The following is a 20,624-nucleotide window of genomic DNA, read 5'->3' on the forward strand; positions in this document are numbered from 1 at the left end:
CCGCCCTGTGGCCCTGACTCCCACAGTGATGAAGTGCTTCGAGTGGCTTGTCAGGCAGAACATCAAGGCCCGCTTCCCCACAAACCTGGACCCCCTACAGTTTTCATACCGAGCTAACCGGTCCACTGACGATGCAATATCCACCACACTCCACCTCACTCTGACCCACCTAGAAAATAAGAACACCTATGCCAGAATTCTCTTCATCGACTTCAGCTCTGCGTTTAACACCATCATACCACAACAGCTGGTGGAGAAGCTGAGGGTGTTGGACGTGGGCACTGGCACCTGTAACTGGATTCTGGACTTCTTGACAAAGAGGCAGCAGACAGTCAAGGTTGGCAGCCACACATCAAGTACCACCTTGGTAAGCACGGGCTCACCGCAGGGCTGCGTCCTGAGCCCCCTGCTGTTCACCCTGCTGACCCATGACTGCACCGCCAGATCCAGCGGCAACCCCATCATCAAGTTTGCTGATGATACGACAGTGGTGGGTCTCATCAGCAACGGCAGGGAATCATCATACAGGGAGAAGGTGGAGCAGCTGACAACGTGCTGTGAAAGTCATAACCTCTCCCTCAATGTCAATAAGACCAAGGAGATGGTTGTGGATTTCAGTAGAGCCCGCACACAACATCACCCCCTGCTGACCATCGATGGCGTTGCCGTGGAGAGGGTCAGCAGCACCAAGTTTTTAGGGGTGTACCTGGCGTACGACCTGTCCTCGACCACTAACACCACGACAGTCGTAAAGAATGCCCAACAATGGCTCCACCCCCTCCGGAGGCTGAAGAAGGCAAGTCTTCCCACTCCGGCCCTCACCACCTTCTACAGGGGCACCACTGAGGGCATCCTAAGCTACTGCATCACTGCCTGCCTCTTCTCCCTGCTGGACATCTATCACCAGCGCTGCGCCCACAGAGCCTCCAACATCATAACGGACCCCACCCACCCCTCCCTCAACAGCTTCTCAACAGCTTCTTTCCGCAGGCTGTCCAGACTATGAACACACTGCCCCCCCCCCCCCCACAAGCACGCCCACCCCCCCTTACTCACCCTTGAACCCCCTCACCATAGTCACTCACTCCAGTGACTATGCAGGCTGTCCAGACTATAAACACACTGGGGATTCACTCTTGTGTATACGTGCAATTTTAATACACTTTTTTAAAGAAAGGACAACAGTTTGCTATTTTTTAACCGTATATGTATTTAGTTAATTAAGACTGTTTTATAGTAGATTGTATATTTATATGTGCACTGTTGGGCTGGGAGAAACGGCATTTTGTTCTAATGTATGAGAGTACTGAAGAATGCCAAATAAAGAAATCTTGAATATAATGCTCTGTTCCATAACTGTATTCAAGGCTGAATGGCTTTTCTGTGATCTCTCTCTTTTTAACACCTTTTTCAGTGTTCAGACATTCTGCAGAAACGTGTTCTCTTCAGTACAGCTGCACATAGCTGCATTCATCAGCCAGCACAGGGTGGGAGCGGGGGGGGGGGGGGCAGAGAGGAAGGAGGAGAGGGGGAGTAGGGGAGGGAGAGGAGAGAAAGGGGGGAGAGGGAGAGGGAGGAGAGAGAGGGGGAAGGAGAACAGAGAGGGGAAGAGTGAGAGTGAAGAAGAGGGGGATAGTAGGAGAGAAGAGGAGAGAGGGAGAAAGGAGGAGAGGAAGAGAGAGAGAGTGGGTTGTGTGGGAAATAATGGAAGGGAAAAGTGATTCCCCTGATTTTCCATCAGAACTCAGCAGCCATTACAAAGAGAATCCCCCCACCCCCCACACACACAGACTCACATACACACACACACACACACACACACACACAGACGCAGACTCACACTCACATACACACTCACACACACACACAGACACACAGAGACTCACACTCATACACACGCACACACCCCAGGCTGCTGATGTCACAGATTGAAGCAGCTGTGTGTGGATCTGGGCCAGGCTGGGGGGGATGGGGGGATGGGGGGAGGGTGGGGGGGTACAGGGCTGCAGATGGCTGCCCTTGAGCCTCCCTCAGGGTTACCTGCACAGAGACACACACCTTTCAGATGAGAGGAATGGTAAACACACACATTCTCTGGGTTACCTGCACAGAGACACACACCTTTCAGATGAGAGGAAGGGTAAACACACACATTCTCTGGGTTTATGCTCTTTCAGAAGCTGTGTGTGTGTGCATGTATCTGTGTGTGCTGTAGTGTGTATGTGTGAGTGTGGGGGGGGGGAGACAGAGAGAGAGGGGGAGAGAGAGAGAGAGGGGGGGAGAGACAGAGAGAGGGGGAGAGAGAGGAATGGGGGAGAGAGAGGGAGAGACGCGGAGAGAGAGGGAGGGGGGGAGAGACACAGAGAGAGGGGGAGAGAGAGGGAGAGAGAGGGAGGGGGGAGAGACGCAGAAAGAGAGGGAGAGTGACGTTGACCCATGGTTTCCCTCTCTCTGCCTGCCTATTGGTCGCTGCGGCTGTCCGTCAGGCTGCTGATGCGCTCTCCAGGCAGAGAATGAGTCAGACGTGGTCTGAGGCACAAACGTCTGCGCGACTCGATGGCAAAGCACACGCACTTCCTCCTGCTTCCTGCGCTGCTGTGTCTGCCTCTGCCCCCCCTCCTGCGCGCCGTCCCATGGGAGAGGTAAGGCTACCCCCCCCCACCCCCAGCCCCACGGCCCCCCAGCCCCCCAGCCTGCGGGAGAGGTAAGGCTACAGCTGCTGGGAGTCTGTAGAAGGATAACTGCATGGGGGGTGGGGGGAGGGTGATTAGAGAAGTACTGCTGAGAATGCGCGTTCCAGGCGTTTGTGTGTGTGTGTGATGCTACATCATCGGTGTGGGTGTGCGTGTGCATTGCTGCGTGTGTGGTGCGATGGCTGCGTGTGCGTTTCTGCGTGTGCGTGCAGTGCGTTGCTGCGTGTGCGTGCGGTGCGTTGCTGCGTGTGCGGTGTCGCGGTGTGTGCAGTGCGATGGCTGCGTGTGCGGTGCATGTGCAGTGCGATGGCTGCACGCTGCAGCACACGGCTGTTGCTCGGTAACGCGGCTGCGTGGGTGAAACATGAGAGCTGCAGCGGGTCTGAGCTCCCAGTGCTGCTGCACACCGAGCACCTCTGCATCCCCAGCCCTGCACACCGAGCACCTCTGCATCCCCAGCCCTGCACACCGAGCACCTCTGCATCCCCAGCCCTGCACACCGAGCACCTCTGCATCCCCAGCCCTGCACACCGAGCACCTCTGCATCCCCAGCCCTGCACACCGAGCACCTCTGCATCCCCAGCCCTGCACACCGAGCACCTCTGCATCCCCAGCCCTGCACACCGAGCACCTCTGCATCCCCAGCCCTGCACACCGAGCACCTCTGCATCCCCAGCCCTGCACACCGAGCACCTCTGCATCCCCAGCCCTGCACACCGAGCACCTCTGCATCCCCAGCCCTGCACACCGAGCACCTCTGCATCCCCAGCTCTGCACACCGAGCACCTCTGCATCCCCAGCCCTGCACACCGAGCACCTCTGCATCCCCAGCCCTGCACACCGAGCACCTCTGCATCCCCAGCCCTGCACACCGAGCACCTCTGCATCCCCAGCTCAACAGCTACCAAAGCAGGAAGTACTCTCTCCCTTTTCACAGCTCCACAACAGCTACCAAATCAGGAAGTACTCTCTCCCTTTCCACAGCTCCACAACAGCTGCCAAAGCAGGAAGTACTCTCTCCCTTTCCACAGCTCCACAACAGCTACCAGATCAGGAAGTACTCTCTCCCTTTCCACAGCTCAATAACAGCTACCAAAGCAGGAAGTACTCTCTCCCTTTCCACAGCTCCACAACAGCTACCAAATCAGGAAGTACTCTCTCCCTTTCCACAGCTCCACAACAGCTACCAAATCAGGAAGTACTCTCTCCCTTTCCACAGCTCCACAACAGCTACCAAATCAGGAAGTACTCTGTCCCTTTCCACAGCTCCACAACAGCTACCAAAGCAGGAAATACTCTCTCCCTTTCCCTCTACTTCCACTTCTTCATCTTCTCCTTATTGTTGTTGTTGTTTTTCTTGGTGTTGTATTTATGGAGTAGCATTGTGTTCAAGAACTTTTGGGGATAGAATTTGTGTTGAATTTATCTTTTGTTTTTATGTTGGCAGCTCAACAACGCCCCCATCCCCAGCGGCTGGCATCAGGGGGGGTGAGTTACACAGAAGCTTTATGAGACAATGTAGGTGTTAGATTGATGCTGGCAGTCTGCCTGAATATTGCAACAGTAAAATCATTTCTTTGACAGCTTCTTATACAGAGGACTGACACTGTGTTTCTCTGAAATTATACAGTAAGCTCCATAATGTTCAGGAAAAAGGACATATTTTTATTGATTTGGCTCTGTAATCCACAATTTTAGATTTTAAATCAAACTTGTGGTTAAAGTGCACATTCTCAGCTCTTTTTATACATACCCCCCCCCCCCCCCCTCAATACTGTATGTTTCAAACATTATGGTGGCCTGAAACAGGGGGCTATGTATAAAAAGTGCTGTAATTCCTATATGGTAAAAGCTGAGAATGTGCACTTTAATCTAAAATTATGGAGTACGGAGCCAAAGCAAAAAAAAATATATTTCTTGGTCCTTAACATGATGGAACTCACTGTATACTTTTATACAAAAAGTTTAAAAAAAAATAATTAAAAAAAACAGCAACTGATCTTTACCTTCTGCTTTTGATTATATTCTGGGCATCCAGCTTTCAGAATGTCATCTTTTTCACCAGAACCGATCCCACATGTGGCTGTTCCAAGCACAAGCCCACCACCCAGCCAACCAGCAGCCCTGGAACACGCATTATTACAGTTTTCCTGCTGGTATTGTCCTGTGCACTTCAGTGGCGGATTAATGCGTGTTGTGTGTCTCTTTTTGGGGTTCAGATGCAGAGGTCAGTGAGGACCACAGTGTCCCCCATGAGAGCAACTCCCCACACCCTCTCAACAGAATTCTGCAGGTACAGCCCCATTCTGACCGACCTGTGATGCCACTGTGACCCCACTGTGACCCCCTCTGATCCTATTGTGGCCCCACTGTGACTGCACTGTGACCCCACTCTTACCCCACTCTTACACCACTGTGCCCCCCTCTGATCCTACTCTGACCCCACTCTGACACCACTCTGACCCCACTCTGACCCCACTCTGACCCCTCTCTGGCTGCATTGACTGCAGCAGAAGGAACGAGGGCAGAATGATGAAGGCTGATTGGCTGATTTTACCTTCCGTCCTTTCGCTGTTGCCCACAGTCAGGTGGGAGGAGCCACTGGAGGACTCCACCCACATGGAGCCGGAGGCTGCTGCAGACAGGCTCGGCCCCCTACCCCCCTCTGAGCGTGTCCCCTGGCGGAAGGACGTGCATCCTGTTCCGCGCCCGCAAGCTAGCCGTCAGCTACCGCAACCACACCGCCGTGGACCTGACCGAGCGAGCCTTCGGACCCGCCGCCTCCGTGGACACCACAGACTCCACCTGCAGCAGAGACAGAGCAGTGTGAGTCTATGGGATGAGTGTGTGTCTGTGGGATTAGTGTGTGTCTATGGGATACGTGTGAGTCTATGGGATGAGTGTGAGTTTATGGGATTAGTGTGTGTCTATGGGATACGTGTGAGTCTATGGGATGAGTGTGTATCTGTGGGATTAGTGTGAGTCTATGGGATGAGTGTAAGTCTATGGGATGAGTGTGTGTCTGTGGGATTAGTGTGAGTCTATGGGATGAGTGTGAGTCTATGGGATACGTGTGAGTCTATGGGATGAGTGTGAGTCTATGGGATTAGTGTGAGTCTATGGGATTAATGTGTGTCTATGGGATAAGTGTGAGCCTATGGGATGAGTGTGTGTCTGTGGGATTGGTGTGAGTTTAAGGGATGAGTGTGTGTCTGTGTGGGATTAATGTGAGTTTATGGGATTAGTGTGGGTCTGTGGGATAAGTGTGTGTCTATGGGATTCATGTGTGTCTATGGGATAAGTGTGAGTTTATGGGATTAGCGTGGGTCTGTGGGATAAGTGTGTGTCTATGGGATGAGTATGTGTTTACAGATGAGTGTGTTTATGGAGTGAGTGTGTGTTTATGGAGTGAGTGTGTGTTTATAGATGAGTGTGTGTTTATAGATGAGTGTGTGTTTATGGAGTGAGTGTGTGTTTATAGATGAGTGTGTGTTTATGGAGTGAGTGTGTGTTTATAGATGAGTGTGTGTTTATGGAGTGAGTGTGTGTTTATAGATGAGTGTGTGTTTATGGAGTGAGTGTGCGTTTATAGATGAGTGTGTGTTTATGGAGTGAGTGTGTGTTTATAGATGAGTGTGTGTTTATGGAGTGAGTGTGTGTTTATAGATGAGTGTGTGTTTATGGAGTGAGTGTGTGTTTATAGATGAGTGTGTGTTTATGGAGTGAGTGTGCATTTATAGATGAGTGTGTGTTTATGGGATGATGAGTGTGTGCTTATGGGATGTTACCTATACAGTGTTCTGGGGTACAGGGGTGATTCCCTGATTGACTGCTGTGTCTAACCTGTGTCTGCATGCAGGCTGTCTCTGAACTTTGGAGACGTGGAGAATCTGAAGGGACTCGTCATTAGGTGCGTGACACACAAACACACACACTCTCTGTCTCTCTCTTTCACACACACATACACACTCTCTCTCTCTCATACACACACACTCAAACTCTCTGCGGTTCTCACACACAGGCTGGAGATGTCCAACATCTTCTATGAGTCCACAGAGCAGACGTGGTTCACCTTGGACAGCGTGCAGATCCTCTACCACCGGCAGCTCCAGGCCACGTTCCATGCCCCGGAGATTTACGCCCCCGCCACACACTCCTACCACTGCCAGCGCGTCAGCAGCGTGCAGAAATATGACTCACTGCTTCTGCCGAGCGAGGGGGGGCACGGCAAGGGGGGGCCCGGCGAGGAGGGGCACCGCAGAACCTCACCTAACTGGCACATCACCTTCACAGACTTCCAGGTACCGCGTGTCCTCACGACTTGTCACATGACCTGTCGCACACCCAACATTCACGCGCATGCATATCATTGAAACTCACTCAGGAGGGCAGGAGGGTCTGTACTGAGTGATGCAGACCATAAGGGCGCTATATGGGTAGAATGGCCTGAGAGTTATTAAAACAAGTTAATGTAATGAGACTTGAACCTGTGTGGGTCCTGGAGAGCTCAGAGTGTCTCTTAGCTGAAGCTGTGTGGGACCTGGAGAGCTCAGAGTGTCTCTTAGCTGAAGCTGTGTGGGTCCAGGTGAGCTCACAGTGTTTCTGAAGCTGTGTGGGTCCAGGTGAGCTCACAGTGCCTCTGAAGCTGTGTGGGTCCAGGTTAGCTCACAGTGTTTCTGAAGCTGTGCAGGTCCAGGTGAGCTCACAGTGTTTCTGAAGCTGTGCGGGTCCAGGTGAGCTCACAGTGCCTCTGAAGCTGTGTGGGTCCAGGAGACCTCACAGTGTCTCTGAAGCTGTGTGGATCCAGGAGAGCTCACAGTGTTTCTGAAGCTGTGCGGGTCCTGGAGAGCCCACAGTGCCTCTGAAGCTGTGTGGGTCCAGGAGAGCTCACAGTGTCTCTGAAGCTGTGTGGGTCCAGGTTAGCTCACAGTGTTTCTGAAGTTGTGTGGGTCCTGGAGAGCTCACGGTGTTTCTGAAGCTGAAGCTGTGTGGGTCCAGGTGAGCTCACAGTGTCTCTGAAGCTGAAGCTGTGTGGGTCCAGGTGAGCTCACAGTGCCTCTGAAGCTGTGTGGGTCCTGGAGAGCTCACAGTGTTTCTGAAGCTGAAGCTGTGTGGGTCCAGGTGAGCTCACAGTGTTTCTGAAGCTGTGTGGGTCCAGGTGAGCTCACAGTGCCTCTGAAGCTGTGTGGGTCCAGGTTAGCTCACAGTGTTTCTGAAGCTGTGCGGGTCCAGGTGAGCTCACAGTGTTTCTGAAGCTGTGCGGGTCCAGGTGAGCTCACAGTGCCTCTGAAGCTGTGTGGGTCCAGGAGACCTCACAGTGTCTCTGAAGCTGTGTGGATCCAGGAGAGCTCACAGTGTTTCTGAAGCTGTGCGGGTCCTGGAGAGCCCACAGTGCCTCTGAAACTGTGTGGGTCCAGGAGAGCTCACAGTGTCTCTGAAGCTGTGTGGGTCCAGGTTAGCTCACAGTGTTTCTGAAGTTGTGTGGGTCCTGGAGAGCTCACGGTGTTTCTGAAGCTGAAGCTGTGTGGGTCCAGGTGAGCTCACAGTGTCTCTGAAGCTGAAGCTGTGTGGGTCCAGGTGAGCTCACAGTGCCTCTGAAGCTGTGTGGGTCCTGGAGAGCTCACAGTGTTTCTGAAGCTGAAGCTGTGTGGGTCCAGGTGAGCACACAGTGTTTCTGAAGCTGTGTGGGTCCAGGTGAGCACACAGTGTTTCTGAAGCTGAAGCTGTGTGGGTCCAGGTGAGCACACAGTGTTTCTGAAGCTGTGTGGGTCCAGGTGAGCTCACAGTGCCTCTGAAGCTGTGTGGGTCCAGGAGAGCTCACAGTGTTTCTGAAGCTGAAGCTGTGTGGGTCCAGGTGAGCTCACAGTGCCTCTGAAGCTGTGTGGGTCCTGGAGAGCTCACAGTGTTTCTGAAGCTGAAGCTGTGTGGGTCCAGGTGAGCTCACAGTGTCTCTGAAGCTGAAGCTGTGTGAGTCCAGGTGAGCACACAGTGTTTCTGAAGCTGTGTGGGTCCAGGTGACCTCACAGTGTTTCTGAAGCTGTGTGGGTCCAGGTGAGGACACAGTGTTTCTGAAGCTGTGTGGGTCCAGGTGACCTCACAGTGTTTCTGAAGCTGTGTGGGTCCAGGTGACCTCAGTGTTTCTGAAGCTGTGTGGGTCCTGGAGAGCTCACAGTGTTTCTGAAGCTGTGTGGGTCCTGGAGAGCTCACAGTGTTTCTGAAGCTGTGTTTCTCCTGCAGATCCAGGCCTTTAAGGTGCAGGGGGAGCGTTTCAGCTCGGCGAGGGACTGTGCGTCACTGCTGACGCCGGCGGTGCTGATGGGGCTGGTGACCTCTCTCATCCTGCTGCTGGTCCTGGCCTACGCCCTGCACATGGTGGTGCATCTCAAGCACATCGACCGCTACGAAGAGCACAAGACCACCGTCTACTTCCCCCGCAATCCCGATGCTGACCGCACAGACAAGACCGGCTCCTGAGAGACTGTACCCCCCAAACCACCCCACCCCACCCCCACACCTGCTGCAAAGACTCTTAAGCTTGAGTTGCACAGGATCAGCTACTGAGTGAAACCAGCCCTGCGCTGTCCAATCAGAGCCAACCAGCCCTGAGCTGTCCAATCAGAGCCAGCCAACCCTGCGGTGTCCAATCAGAGCTGTTTGAGCACAGTTGAATCCACAGCTCAGAATCCCAGGGGCTTAGAAGCTGGGCTGTAATTGGAGAATGCTACCTGGGCCAATCCTATGATTGTACATTGACCACCAAAGGAGAGCTCAGAAAAATACAGAGTCTGCACAATGTGATGTCATCAGTCTCATTCAATCCTTAGACCCTCAAGGGTAAAGGGTATATGAGCCATTATTTGATTGATTATTGATGGACCATCATTATATTCAGGTTATATAACACCGCAAAAGATACACCCTTTTTAAAATTGTATTAATGGAAATAGAAAAATAACAACATAGATGGATGTTACCTTTTGTAAAACATTTTTGAGTTATTATTAGGGAATAAGCTTCAGTTCCATCGCTTATTCCCTCTTACTTGTAAACAAAAATTCTCAACATGCAAAAACAGATAGCTCTTCTCTTCTAAGGAAACAGTCAGCCAGTCTGCTCAGCTGAGGTTCTCAGCCCTAAGGAGCAGAGACATGGCGGACGTCGCCTTGCCCAGAAATGAAGGGACCAAACTGAGGCATTTCGACCTTGATGTGCTGGTCTGTCACACTGAGGGGGCGCACGGCTGAATTCTGAGATTTTGATTGCTGTGCAGATTAGTTTAAATTTGCATATTTTTCCTCGGGTGAGCAGACAGGCCTGGGGTGTGTCCCAATACTAAAAAAATGCATCCTCGTCTCCTCCACTTCCACCTCCTCTCCTCCACTACCACCTCCTGGCCTCCACTACCACCTCCTTTCCTCCACTACCACCTCCTCTCCTCCGTGCCCCAGAAACCCATCTCTGTATCCTCCCTCCCTCCAGTGTCCCAATATTGGAGGAGAAAAGGGGAGAGGAGGAAAGAAGGAGACGAGTAGCAGAGGAAAGAGGAGGAGAGGAGGAGACGAGCAGCAGAGGAGGAGAGGAGGTGAGGAGTGAAAAGTAATGGGACATACTGATGTTCTCACACAGAAGGAAACTGCCATCTTAAGACTGAATGTCAGCTTGCTGTGGCACATCGTGTTTTACAGGAAAGGGAAATGCCTAAAACTTTGTTTAATGGAGAGCAAACAAGAGACACAAGTGGTGACATCATATAATGATCATAATCGAGTAGCCACAATGACCAGTAACAGCATTCATAACTTGTATCATATTATACAGCATGCCCATGGCAACATATAATGTCTGCGTATTACACTGTTAGCGTTAGCGTCGTGAGTCACAAACGGTGATCACTCATGCTCCATACAGCCTGAATGTGTTTTGGAAGACTTTTGATGACAATAAAGCTGGATTAGTGTACAGTTTACTGGTTACTCAAAGCACCTTTAACAGTTCATTGGCTGAATATATTACTCCACTCTCCCTCAACTACAGCTTTCATTTTTACTGCTTCCTCCATCATTATATGCCTTATAAAATTACACACAGTACTATACAAAATTATACAGTGCACTGTAATATGCTAAATAATATCACATGCAGCCAGTCCCCAGAGAGATATGTTTGATACAGCTTCTGTGCCCCAGGCATCTGAATAGTGGTATTGACTGGAATCTGAGAGATATCAGAGCAAATGAGCAGCTAGACTTCCCCTTAACGATCTTTACAGATCCCTGAACACACAGCCTGTGATGACTGAGCCCGAACAGAACAGCTATGGCTTCTGTTTTGTGATACATGACACGCATATTTTCTAATTAACAATCAGTTATGGTGGTCATGTTGCAAACGAAACACAGACACACTATTTATATTATTGCATTATTAATATGGTAGTGTTAGAAGTTTTACAGCATTTAGCATGTATAGTAGACCCTGTGATTTTGACATAACTAAAGATGCCCCACATTCTTAGCAATAAAGGTGCAGTGGAAGTACATTTTTTGAACAAAAAAAGGTACAAATTAATTATGTATTTCTGGCTAGGGATACAATTTCATGTATCTATAAGGTACCATCCCAGTGACAAGCGATTGTCCCTTGTGCGCACTCTTTCATGCGTTTTTTCTGAGAATGAAGCAAACAAATTGGATCCGTATTTTTATTGGATCGACACTTGTCAATCACCACCGTTGCCCCAACCTCCTCTTTCCGCGCGCGGGGGGTAAATTGGACCCTACTGCCCCCTTCGTTACCGGATTGGGACTAGTATTGGAAAGACGTTGGGGAATCCGTCACACTATCCGTCAGCCGGGTTAGCGCTCGCCTAGAGCGGGTATTGGTTGTGAGTGGGAAAGAACTTTTAAAACAAAACAAAAAACTTTAACGTTAATAAAACAGTGGTAGTCCCTGAACTGCAGATCAATCGCAAAACCTAATTAGCTGCTAGCTCGCCTGTATGCTGGGAATTTATGGAATCTAATTTATTTTAAATGTCTTCAGTCTGTTACGCTACTGAGTGAACTGAAGCCAACCATGGCGCATAATTAAGGCTTCCATTACGGGAAAGTTGCGCCGTTGCAGGGTAGACTTGCAAAATATGTTTATTCTCCAGTGTTTTTAATCGAACCAACGAATTGACTCATCTGGTTCGATGGCAAGCTGAATTTGCTAATTTAGCTAACTTCTAACAACCTTTTAGATAACTTCTAACAGTGTTTTACTGTCTGATTGTCTACTCAGCTATACAGTGTCTAGGTGGTCGTAGCAGATTGAGCCTTCGAAGGTTTCAAAAATAAATATTTGCTGATCAAGTTGTTGATCAGGGTGGCTAATAGTAGCCTATAGCAAACTAGGTTGGTTTTGTTTAGATTTTTGTAGTTGGATTTTCAGAAAGTCGTAATTTATATTAGCAATTAACGTTAGGCTATAGCTATCTTTCGGTAGTTTATGAGGCAATCTGAAAGCTTCCAATTTAGATTAGCAAACAGTGTTGGATTAACAGCCCTCAAAACGAATAAATGTCTCCAGCACTGGTTGTGTTTACCAGCTGCCAGAATTCATACCCGTTTCAGGAACGCCATGTGTATCTCAGAGAGCCCGTTAAGATCGGGCGCGCCGTGGCACGATCGCCACCGGCCAAAAACAACGCAATCTTTGACTGCAAGGTGCTATCGCGGAATCACGCTCTCCTCTGGTTCGACCACAACTCCGGCAAGGTAGGTAGGACTGTCGTACGATATCAGCTGGCAAAGTGACTGTGTGAGTCGAACAAACCGATGTCGTTTTCAAGTGTGGGTGTCTGTCCCACTTTATTCGGAACTGCCATCATCTAACAAACAAAAATGAATTAATGTTATAACATCCCTACGGAGTCACGGAGTTCGCAGCTGTCAGGAGCTTTCTTCGTGAACGAAATCAATGCTTAGTCTCGCTGTACATGTAACTGAAATGGTAGATCTATTCACAGTGCAAGTATATGAAGTATTTAGATATCAGGTTTTCAGTGCAGTCATGGTTTCACCAGCGGAGCAGGTGGGCTCACGCGGTCATGTTGGTCCATCCAAGTGTAGTTCAGGTAATCAGGTTAAAGGAGTTTTGGCTCGCGCGCAGGAATGCCTCTGCTCATGCCCATGTTCGTAACGTTACCACCCGAACAAAACGTGTGCGCGTGTTCACCCTCTCTGGCTGAAGGCTATCCTCTGTGTGCAGTTCTATCTGCAGGACACAGGCAGCAGCAACGGCACCTTCATCAACAGCACACGACTGAGCCACGCCCACCAGCACGGTCCCCCCTCCCAGATTTTCACCGGTGACATCATCCAGTTTGGGGTGGACGTGACGGAGAGCAGCTGTAATGGTATACTGGAGTGTGCACTACTGATGGTTCATAGGGCACAGTTATCTCTGAGTGTGCATTACTGAGGGTTAATAGGGCACAGTTATCTCTGAGTGTGCACTACTGAGGGTTCATAGGGCACAGTTATCTCTGAGTGTGCACTACTGAGGGTTCATAGGGCACAGCTGTCCCTGAGTGTGCATTACTGAGGGTTCATAGGGCAGTTATCTCTGAGTGTCCACTACTGAGGGTTCATAGGGCACAGCTATCTCTGCTCTGGGTGTGCACTACTGAGGGTTCGTAGGGCACAGCTATCTCTGCTCTGGGTGTGCACTACTGAGGGTTCATAGGGCACAGCTATCTCTGCTCTGGGTGTGCACTACTGAGGGTTCACAGGGCAGTTATCTCTGAGTGTCCACTACTGAGGGTTCACAGGGCAGTTATCTGAGTGCGTACTACTGAGGGTTCGCAGGGCAGTTATCTCTGAATGTGCACTACTGAGGGTTTGCAGGGCAGTTATCTCTGAGTGTCCACTACTGAGGGTTCTTAGGGCACAGCTATCTCTCCTCTGGGTGTGCACTACTGAGGGTTCATAGTGCACAGTTATCTCTGAGTGTGCACTACTGAGGGTTCACAGGGCACAGTTATCTTTGAGTGTGCACTACTGAGGGTACTGTATGTGATTTGCATACAGATAGCCAGCAAGCTAAGTTCATACAGAGATAACTGAGCTATGTGGCATTTCTAAATGAGAATGTGCTTTTCAGTCACCCATGGATGCGTGGTGTCCTCAATATGCCTGTTTCTGCCCGACGGTGTGGAGGCTTCTCACCGTGCAGAGGAAGATGCCACTCCGCCTGAGTAAGACTCCTGATTATTGCTGCTTTCAGTCTAAACACGCCCCTCCGCCAGATCCAGCCAAAGGGCTACAGCTGCCATGTTTAGGCTACTGTGTTGTCAGCAGGTCCAGGTGTAGGTGGAGGTTTGGGTGGTGGAGGAGTAGTTGCAGGTGTAGTTGCATGTGTAGTCGGTGGTAGTGTTGTCGTAGGTGTAGTTGGGGTGAGCTTAGCATACAGACTTGGGTTAGCGGGGTGAGCTGAGCGTACAGACGCGGGTTAGCGGGGTGAGCTTAGTGTACAGACACGGGTTAGCGGGGTGAGCTTAGCCTACAGACGCGGGTTAGCGGCATGAGCTAGCCGTACGAACATGAGTTAGCGGGGCGAGCTTAGCATACAGATGCGGGTTAGCGGGGTGAGCTGGGCTTACAGACGCGGGTTAGCGGGGTGAGCTGGGCTTACAGACACGGGTTAGCGGGGTGAGCTGGGCGTACAGACGCAGGTTAGTGGGGTGAGCTGGGCGTACAGATGCAGGTTAGCGGGGTGAGCTTAGCATACGGACGCGGGTTAGCAGGGTGAGCTGGGCGTACAGATGCGGGTTAGCGGGGTGAGCTTACATTACATTACATTACAGGCATTTAGCAGACGCTCTTATCCAGAGTGACTTACACAACTTTTACATTGTATCCATTTATACAGCTGGATATATACTAAAGCAATGCAGGTTAAGTACCTTGCTCAAGGGTACAACGGCAGTGTCCTTACCCGGGAATCGAACCTGCGACCTTTCGGTTACAAGCCCAGTTCCTTACCCACTGTGCCACACTCCGTACCGTACAGCGTACAGCTTAGCGTACAGACACGGGTTAGCGGGGTGAGCTTAGCGTACAGACGCAGGTTAGTGGGGTGAGCTGGCCATACGAACACGGGTTAGCGGGATGCACTTAGGTTAGCGGGGTGAGCTGGGCGTACAGACGCAGGTTAGCGGGGTGAGCTGGGCGTACATACGCGGGTTAGCGGGGTGAGCCGTATAAGCTGCTTTGTTTTTCTAAATTTTCTCCTGCTGATGTCCTCCTCCCAGAGCCAGTCCAGCGACATCACCGCTTCCTGTGTGGAAGGTAAGAAGCTGATTGGCAGAGACAGGTCACTTTTAACCTCACATTTTTACGGACACATAGGTTAACAACAGAGGGTGCATCTGTTTACCTGGCCATTCCGCCATTTCGTGTGTCTGTGTGTTTCATGCCTGTGAACTCTGTGCGTGTGCATTTCAGCCGTGTTAGTGTGTCTTCTGTGCCCAGGCTTAATCACAGACAGGAGGGGCGAGGGGTGTGAGGGATGTTTGGGAATCGCCCTGTTTGACCACTGTGTCCTCTCACCCGCAGGTTGCAGAGAGCACACCCAGCGTGTATTCCCTGGAACTGTTCCAGCTCTCCCAGTATCTGAAGGTCTGACACGCTGGCGACCTCTTCTGGCCAATCAGTGTAATGTCTGCCTTGCACAACTACTGTTGTTTTCTCAGTGCAACGGCAATGCCTTTGTTTTACCACTAGATGGGGAAACAAACTTATAATGTGGATCTGCAGCAGTCCTTGAGAAAACTGCCCGTGCCTGTTTCATTCGATCCATGCCACGGAAAATTACTGAAATACAGCAACAATTAAATCTTGAAAGTGTTTGCAAAATAATGAGAATTTCATGAAACAATCTGTATTGAAGCTATTGGGTTTAATTCTAAGTCAGGTTGTTCACGGAGAATAGTTTTGGCAATTACTCCTGAGTCCCAGTAATGTAGTGTCATCCAGCTTGCATGTGTCATTGACACATTCTGGAGAGGGTACCTCCCAAAGTACTGGTCCAGGGCCAGTTTTATTATACCGTTGAAACCCACAGGCCTGTCCTGTTGAAGAATTTGCTTGCGGCTTTTACATCACTGTCCTGGCAGATACGCGAGCCATGGCAGAGCCATACTGTTCTCAGCTGCCTTCAGTAGAGTTTCCTGGATCTTATGGGTCATGTGACCATCTCTACCCAGGAGGCCTTGCAGCGGGAACAGATGTTGGAGCAGAAGTTGGTGACGCTGCAGTGGCTGCTGGGAAGGACACAGGAAGCCTCGGAGGCCAGTTTTCAGGTACCAACCCTCCCTCGATGGGCGTGACACCTCGCTCAGCACTTCCATCTAATTAAGCACTAATTAGCGAGCTCTAGAGCCTTTATAACATCACTGTGAGCTTTTAAACTGTCTCTAAGCACAGCTTAAAGGCTCTATGGCCTTTTATAACATCACTGTGAGCTTTTAAACTGTCTATAAGCACAGCTTAAAGGCTCTATGGCCTTTTATAACATCACTGTGCGCTTTTAAACTGTCTATAAGCACTGCTTAAAAGCTCTAAAGCCTTTATAACATCACTGTGAGCTTTTAAACTGTCTATAAGCACAGCTTAAAGGCTCTATGGCCTTTTATAACATCACTGTGAGCTTTTAAACTGTCTATAAGCACTGCTTAAAGGCTCTATGGCCTTTTATAACATCACTGTGAGCTTTTAAACTGTCTCTAAGCACAGCTTAAAGGCTCTATGGCCTTTATAACATCACTGTGAGCTTTTAAACTGTCTATAAGCACTGCTTAAAGGCTCTATGGCCTTTTATAACATCACTGTGAGCTTTTAAACTGTCTATAAGCACTGCTTAAAGGCTCTATGGCCTTTTATAACATCACTGTGAGCTTTTAAACTGTCTATAAGCACTGCTTAAAGGCTCTATGGCCTTTTATAACATCACTGTGAGCTTTTAAACTGTCTATAAGCACTGCTTAAAGGCTCTATGGCCTTTTATAACATCACTGTGAGCTTTTAAACTGTCTACAAGCACTGCTTAAAGGCTCTATGGCCTTTTATAACTTCACTGTGAACTTTTAAACGGTCTATAACTACTACTTAAAGGCTCTAAAGCCTTTATAACATCACTGTGAGCTTTTAAATGGTCTATAAGCACTGCTTAAAGGCTCTATGGCCTTTTATAACATCACTGTGAGCTTTTAAACTGTCTACAAGCACTGCTTAAAGGCTCTATGGCCTTTTATAACATCACTGTGAGCTTTTAAACTGTCTATAAGCACAGCTTAAAGGCTCTATGGCCTTTTATAACATCACTGTGAGCTTTTAAACTGTCTCTAAGCACTGCTTAAAGGCTCTATGGCCTTTTATAACATCACTGTGAGCTTTTAAACTGTCTCTAAGCACTGCTTAAAGGCTCTATGGCCTTTTATAACTTCACTGTGAACTTTTAAACGGTCTATAACTACTACTTAAAGGCTCTAAAGCCTTTATAACATCACTGTGAGCTTTTAAACGGTCTATAAGCACAGCTTAAAGGCTCTATGACCTTTTATAACATCACTGTGAGCTTTTAAACTGTCTATAAGCACAGCTTAAAGGCTCTATGGCCTTTTATAACATCACTGTGAGCTTTTAAACTGTCTCTAAGCACTGCTTAAAGGCTCTATGGCCTTTTATAACTTCACTGTGAACTTTTAAACGGTCTATAACTACTACTTAAAGGCTCTAAAGCCGTTATAACATCACTGTGAGCTTTTAAACGGTCTATAAGCACATGTACTCACACATACAAAGCACTGTCTGTAAGTCATTCATTCAAATCTAGGCCTGCCATCAAAAGTATTGACATCAAAATTGTGCCAAGTTGCATGCAAAAATATTGCCTCTCTTAGCTCAAACAAATTAAACATGCTGTATTCCAAAGCAATGCTACCCAATGTTTCCTTGTGAAAATGTGTCATTGCAGTGTATAGCCACGCCTAGTTAAAACATATTGAACAGTAGAAATAGCAGAGCGGTGTATTTGACATTTTCACTTTTTAAGGAAATGTGAAGAAGTCATTATCTTGTGCCAGTTTTTATAGGACCGGTAGCATTACCTACCGGACCGAAGTGCAACGCAGATTGTAGAGTTTAATTTGACAGCCGTCTGTACTGTCATACAGTCGATCTGTCGTGTCGTTAGCAAGGTAGCTAATATTAAACTGGGTTAAAATGCTGAAAGCGGAACTATCTAAAGTATGTGTGTATTTTATTTGTATTTCAGAAATATGAATGAGTTTCCCACAAAGATTATACAGATGCAAAAGCAATAGTTTATATTGAATTTGTAGTTACCCAGGAAGGCAATATAATGTGTGAGAGGTTTTCATGAGCTAGTAAGGCAGGAGACATATGTATGTGAACGTTTTGGTGTTTTAAACGAGTGTATATGTCAGTTTGCGTGTGCATCCAAAATTTTTATTGGCGGTTGTACCTTAAGTGTCCAATAGGAAGACATTATTTGTGGGCTGGAAGCATTTATGATGATGTAATCAGGCAGGGAAAAAAAGAAGAAGAAAGAGGAGAAGGAGAAAGCGCAAAATTCCTTAAGTTTGGGGCTTTACTGTGTAGATGTGAACTTGTTCATGAATTCTGTCTGTTGAAATGGGGTCAGAAGGTAAATTAATGAGAGTCTGAGGGCTGAGCGTCTGTGGTCATTGCGATTATTTCTGTGGGGAACCCTGAAAAGTTCCAAACTCTCGGTGCCATATAGGTATGGGGCATGCCCTGCCAAGGCGTAACTTGGCTGGATGGCAAACCTGCCACCGCAATGATGTCCCGGATTCTCTGAGGTTTTGAGTGTTATGTCACAGTGTAGTGTTCTCTCTCCCCTACAGGCTGTAGTAGATGAGGACCAACTTCTCTCCAGGTTAGAGGTCATGGAAAACATGCTGCAGGCATTATCTGGAGTGAGTTCTGGCTCAACACCCTGGTGCAATCAGGGTTCAACAAGGTGAAGGAAAGCTAATGTTAGCTAACATTTGCAAACCATCCCTCGTTTTTGTTCACCATGAACATTTGCAAACGTTAGGTAACAAAGCTGAAAAAGTGGCCAACAATACTGGCTGACGAAGGAGAAGTCGGCCGTTTGGTAACACTTTGAGCGGTCCTTCATAGTCACTACATAGCTCCTTCATAGTCACTACATAGCTCCTTCATAGTCACTACATAGCTCCTTCATAGTCACTACATAGCTCCTTCATAGTCACTACATAGCTTCTTCAGAGGCACTACATAGCTCCTACAGAGGCACTACACAGCTCCTTCAGAGGCACTACATGGCTCATTCATAGTCACTACATAGCTCCTTCAGAGGCACTACATAGCTCATTCATAGTCAATACATAGCTCCTGCATAGTCAGTACATAGCTCCTTCATAGGCATTACATTTATAAGTCATTCACAAATGCGGATGTCGATAAACACAGCTATTCAGTTGTGTCTCCAGTGATGCCGCAATTGACATTATGGTGGCATACCAACTACGTAACACACACCACATGCCTATTTATTGACTTTAGCATGTAGAAATATCTGTGTACTGCTTGGGAGGTTCTCTGTCATCTTTAGGAAAGAATTATATCACATTTATGAAGGACTATCCATGGAAAGTCTCTCTCCTCATTGTTGCATCCATCTTAATTAATGAACGTCTTTGAAAAATAAAATGGACCCTTCCATGTGAAATGCAGTCGCTGCTGCCGGGGAACAGTGTCTTTGCTGAATGCTGGTCAGCCTTAGTGCGCTGCTGCGTTTCCATGGCAACGCCATTGCCCCGTGTTCCAAAGACGTGCTGTTGTTCTAGAACCAGTGTGAGGGCAGGGTTCTGGAGCTGGCGGCCTATCAGAGCACAGCCAAGGAGGCCCTGCGTCGCGTCCTGCGGGAGAAGGTGGAGGTGTGCCAGACCCTCAGTAAGGTGGAGGTGAGAGGCCAAACCCCGCCCCCTCCCCGCCCCATAAACTGCCAGCAGAGGCTTGGTTTGAATAAACTGAGCTAATCGAAGCAGGAACGTGTTAGATGATCTCACACTGGTCTTTTAACAGGCAGTAATTCTTTGACTGACTGTATACAGCATAGGCTAGTGTTCACTGATACCCTCTGATTGGCTGTTCTTTCTTCCTGTGTTTCCCAGCTGAGTCTGTCTAGCGCGCAGGACACCTGCTTACACCTGCAGCACCTGCGCGAGCGTGCCGAACAGGAGCTCACGGAGCTGGCCAGCAAGTACAGCAAGGCCGTCAGCATCATCCAGGGCCTGACCCACACCATAAAGGCACGTTTACAGAGCACTACTACGCCATTTACACAGGCTAACAGCGCTACTGCGCCATTTAAACAGGCTAGCAGCACTACTGCGCCTTTTAAACAGGCTAACAGCACTACTGCGCCATTTAAACAGGCTAGCAGCACTACTGCGCCATTTAAACAGGCTAACAGCACTACTGCGCCTTTTAAACAGGCTAGCAGCACTACTGCGCCATTTAAACAGGCTAACAGCACTACTGCGCCATTTAAACAGGCTAGCAGCACTACTGCGCCAGTTAAACAGGCTAGCAGCACTACTGCGCCATTTAAACAGGCTAACAGCACTACTGCGCCATTTAAACAGGCTAGCAGCACTACTGCACCATTTAAACAGGCTAGCAGCACTACTGCGCCATTTAAACAGGCTAGCAGCATTACTGCGCTATTTAAACAGGCTAACAGCACTACTGCGCCATTTAAACAGGCTAGCAGCACTACTGCGCCATTTAAACAGGCTAGCAGCATTACTGCGCTATTTAAACAGGCTAACAGCACTACTGCGCCATTTAAACAGGCTAGCAGCATTACTGCGCT

At 48.9% G+C, this 20,624-nt stretch overlaps 2 protein-coding genes across 3 annotated transcripts in view; both read left to right on the forward strand.

Annotated features, from left to right (window-relative positions):
* Positions 1 to 2,488: 2,488 nt before the first annotated feature.
* Positions 2,489 to 10,659, forward strand: atp6ap1lb (ATPase H+ transporting accessory protein 1 like b). Its single transcript, XM_035383382.1, has 7 exons — positions 2,489 to 2,642; positions 4,141 to 4,181; positions 4,913 to 4,986; positions 5,278 to 5,519; positions 6,553 to 6,603; positions 6,715 to 6,994; positions 8,931 to 10,659. Exons 1-7 carry the CDS (start codon positions 2,557 to 2,559, stop codon positions 9,165 to 9,167), a joined length of 1,011 nt encoding a protein of 336 aa, XP_035239273.1. The 5' UTR covers positions 2,489 to 2,556; the 3' UTR covers positions 9,168 to 10,659.
* A 745-nt stretch (positions 10,660 to 11,404) lies between these two features.
* The window catches only part of LOC118208561 (sarcolemmal membrane-associated protein-like), a 32,436-nt gene continuing 23,216 nt past the window's right edge, over positions 11,405 to 20,624 (forward strand). The window contains exons 1-9 of one of the 2 annotated variants that reach the window (XM_035383363.1): positions 11,405 to 12,451; positions 12,945 to 13,092; positions 13,839 to 13,932; positions 14,989 to 15,025; positions 15,293 to 15,355; positions 15,943 to 16,038; positions 18,625 to 18,696; positions 19,594 to 19,710; positions 19,921 to 20,058. In XM_035383363.1, coding sequence (XP_035239254.1) covers positions 12,254 to 12,451; positions 12,945 to 13,092; positions 13,839 to 13,932; positions 14,989 to 15,025; positions 15,293 to 15,355; positions 15,943 to 16,038; positions 18,625 to 18,696; positions 19,594 to 19,710; positions 19,921 to 20,058 — 963 coding nt within the window. In that variant the 5' untranslated portion in view covers positions 11,405 to 12,253. The remainder of the gene's footprint in view (positions 12,452 to 12,944; positions 13,093 to 13,838; positions 13,933 to 14,988; positions 15,026 to 15,292; positions 15,356 to 15,942; positions 16,039 to 18,624; positions 18,697 to 19,593; positions 19,711 to 19,920; positions 20,059 to 20,624) is intronic. The other variant, XM_035383362.1, reaches the window with a different exon arrangement.

Source organism: Anguilla anguilla, chromosome 11 (assembly GCF_013347855.1).
Source record: "Anguilla anguilla isolate fAngAng1 chromosome 11, fAngAng1.pri, whole genome shotgun sequence".
NCBI lineage: Eukaryota > Metazoa > Chordata > Actinopteri > Anguilliformes > Anguillidae > Anguilla > Anguilla anguilla.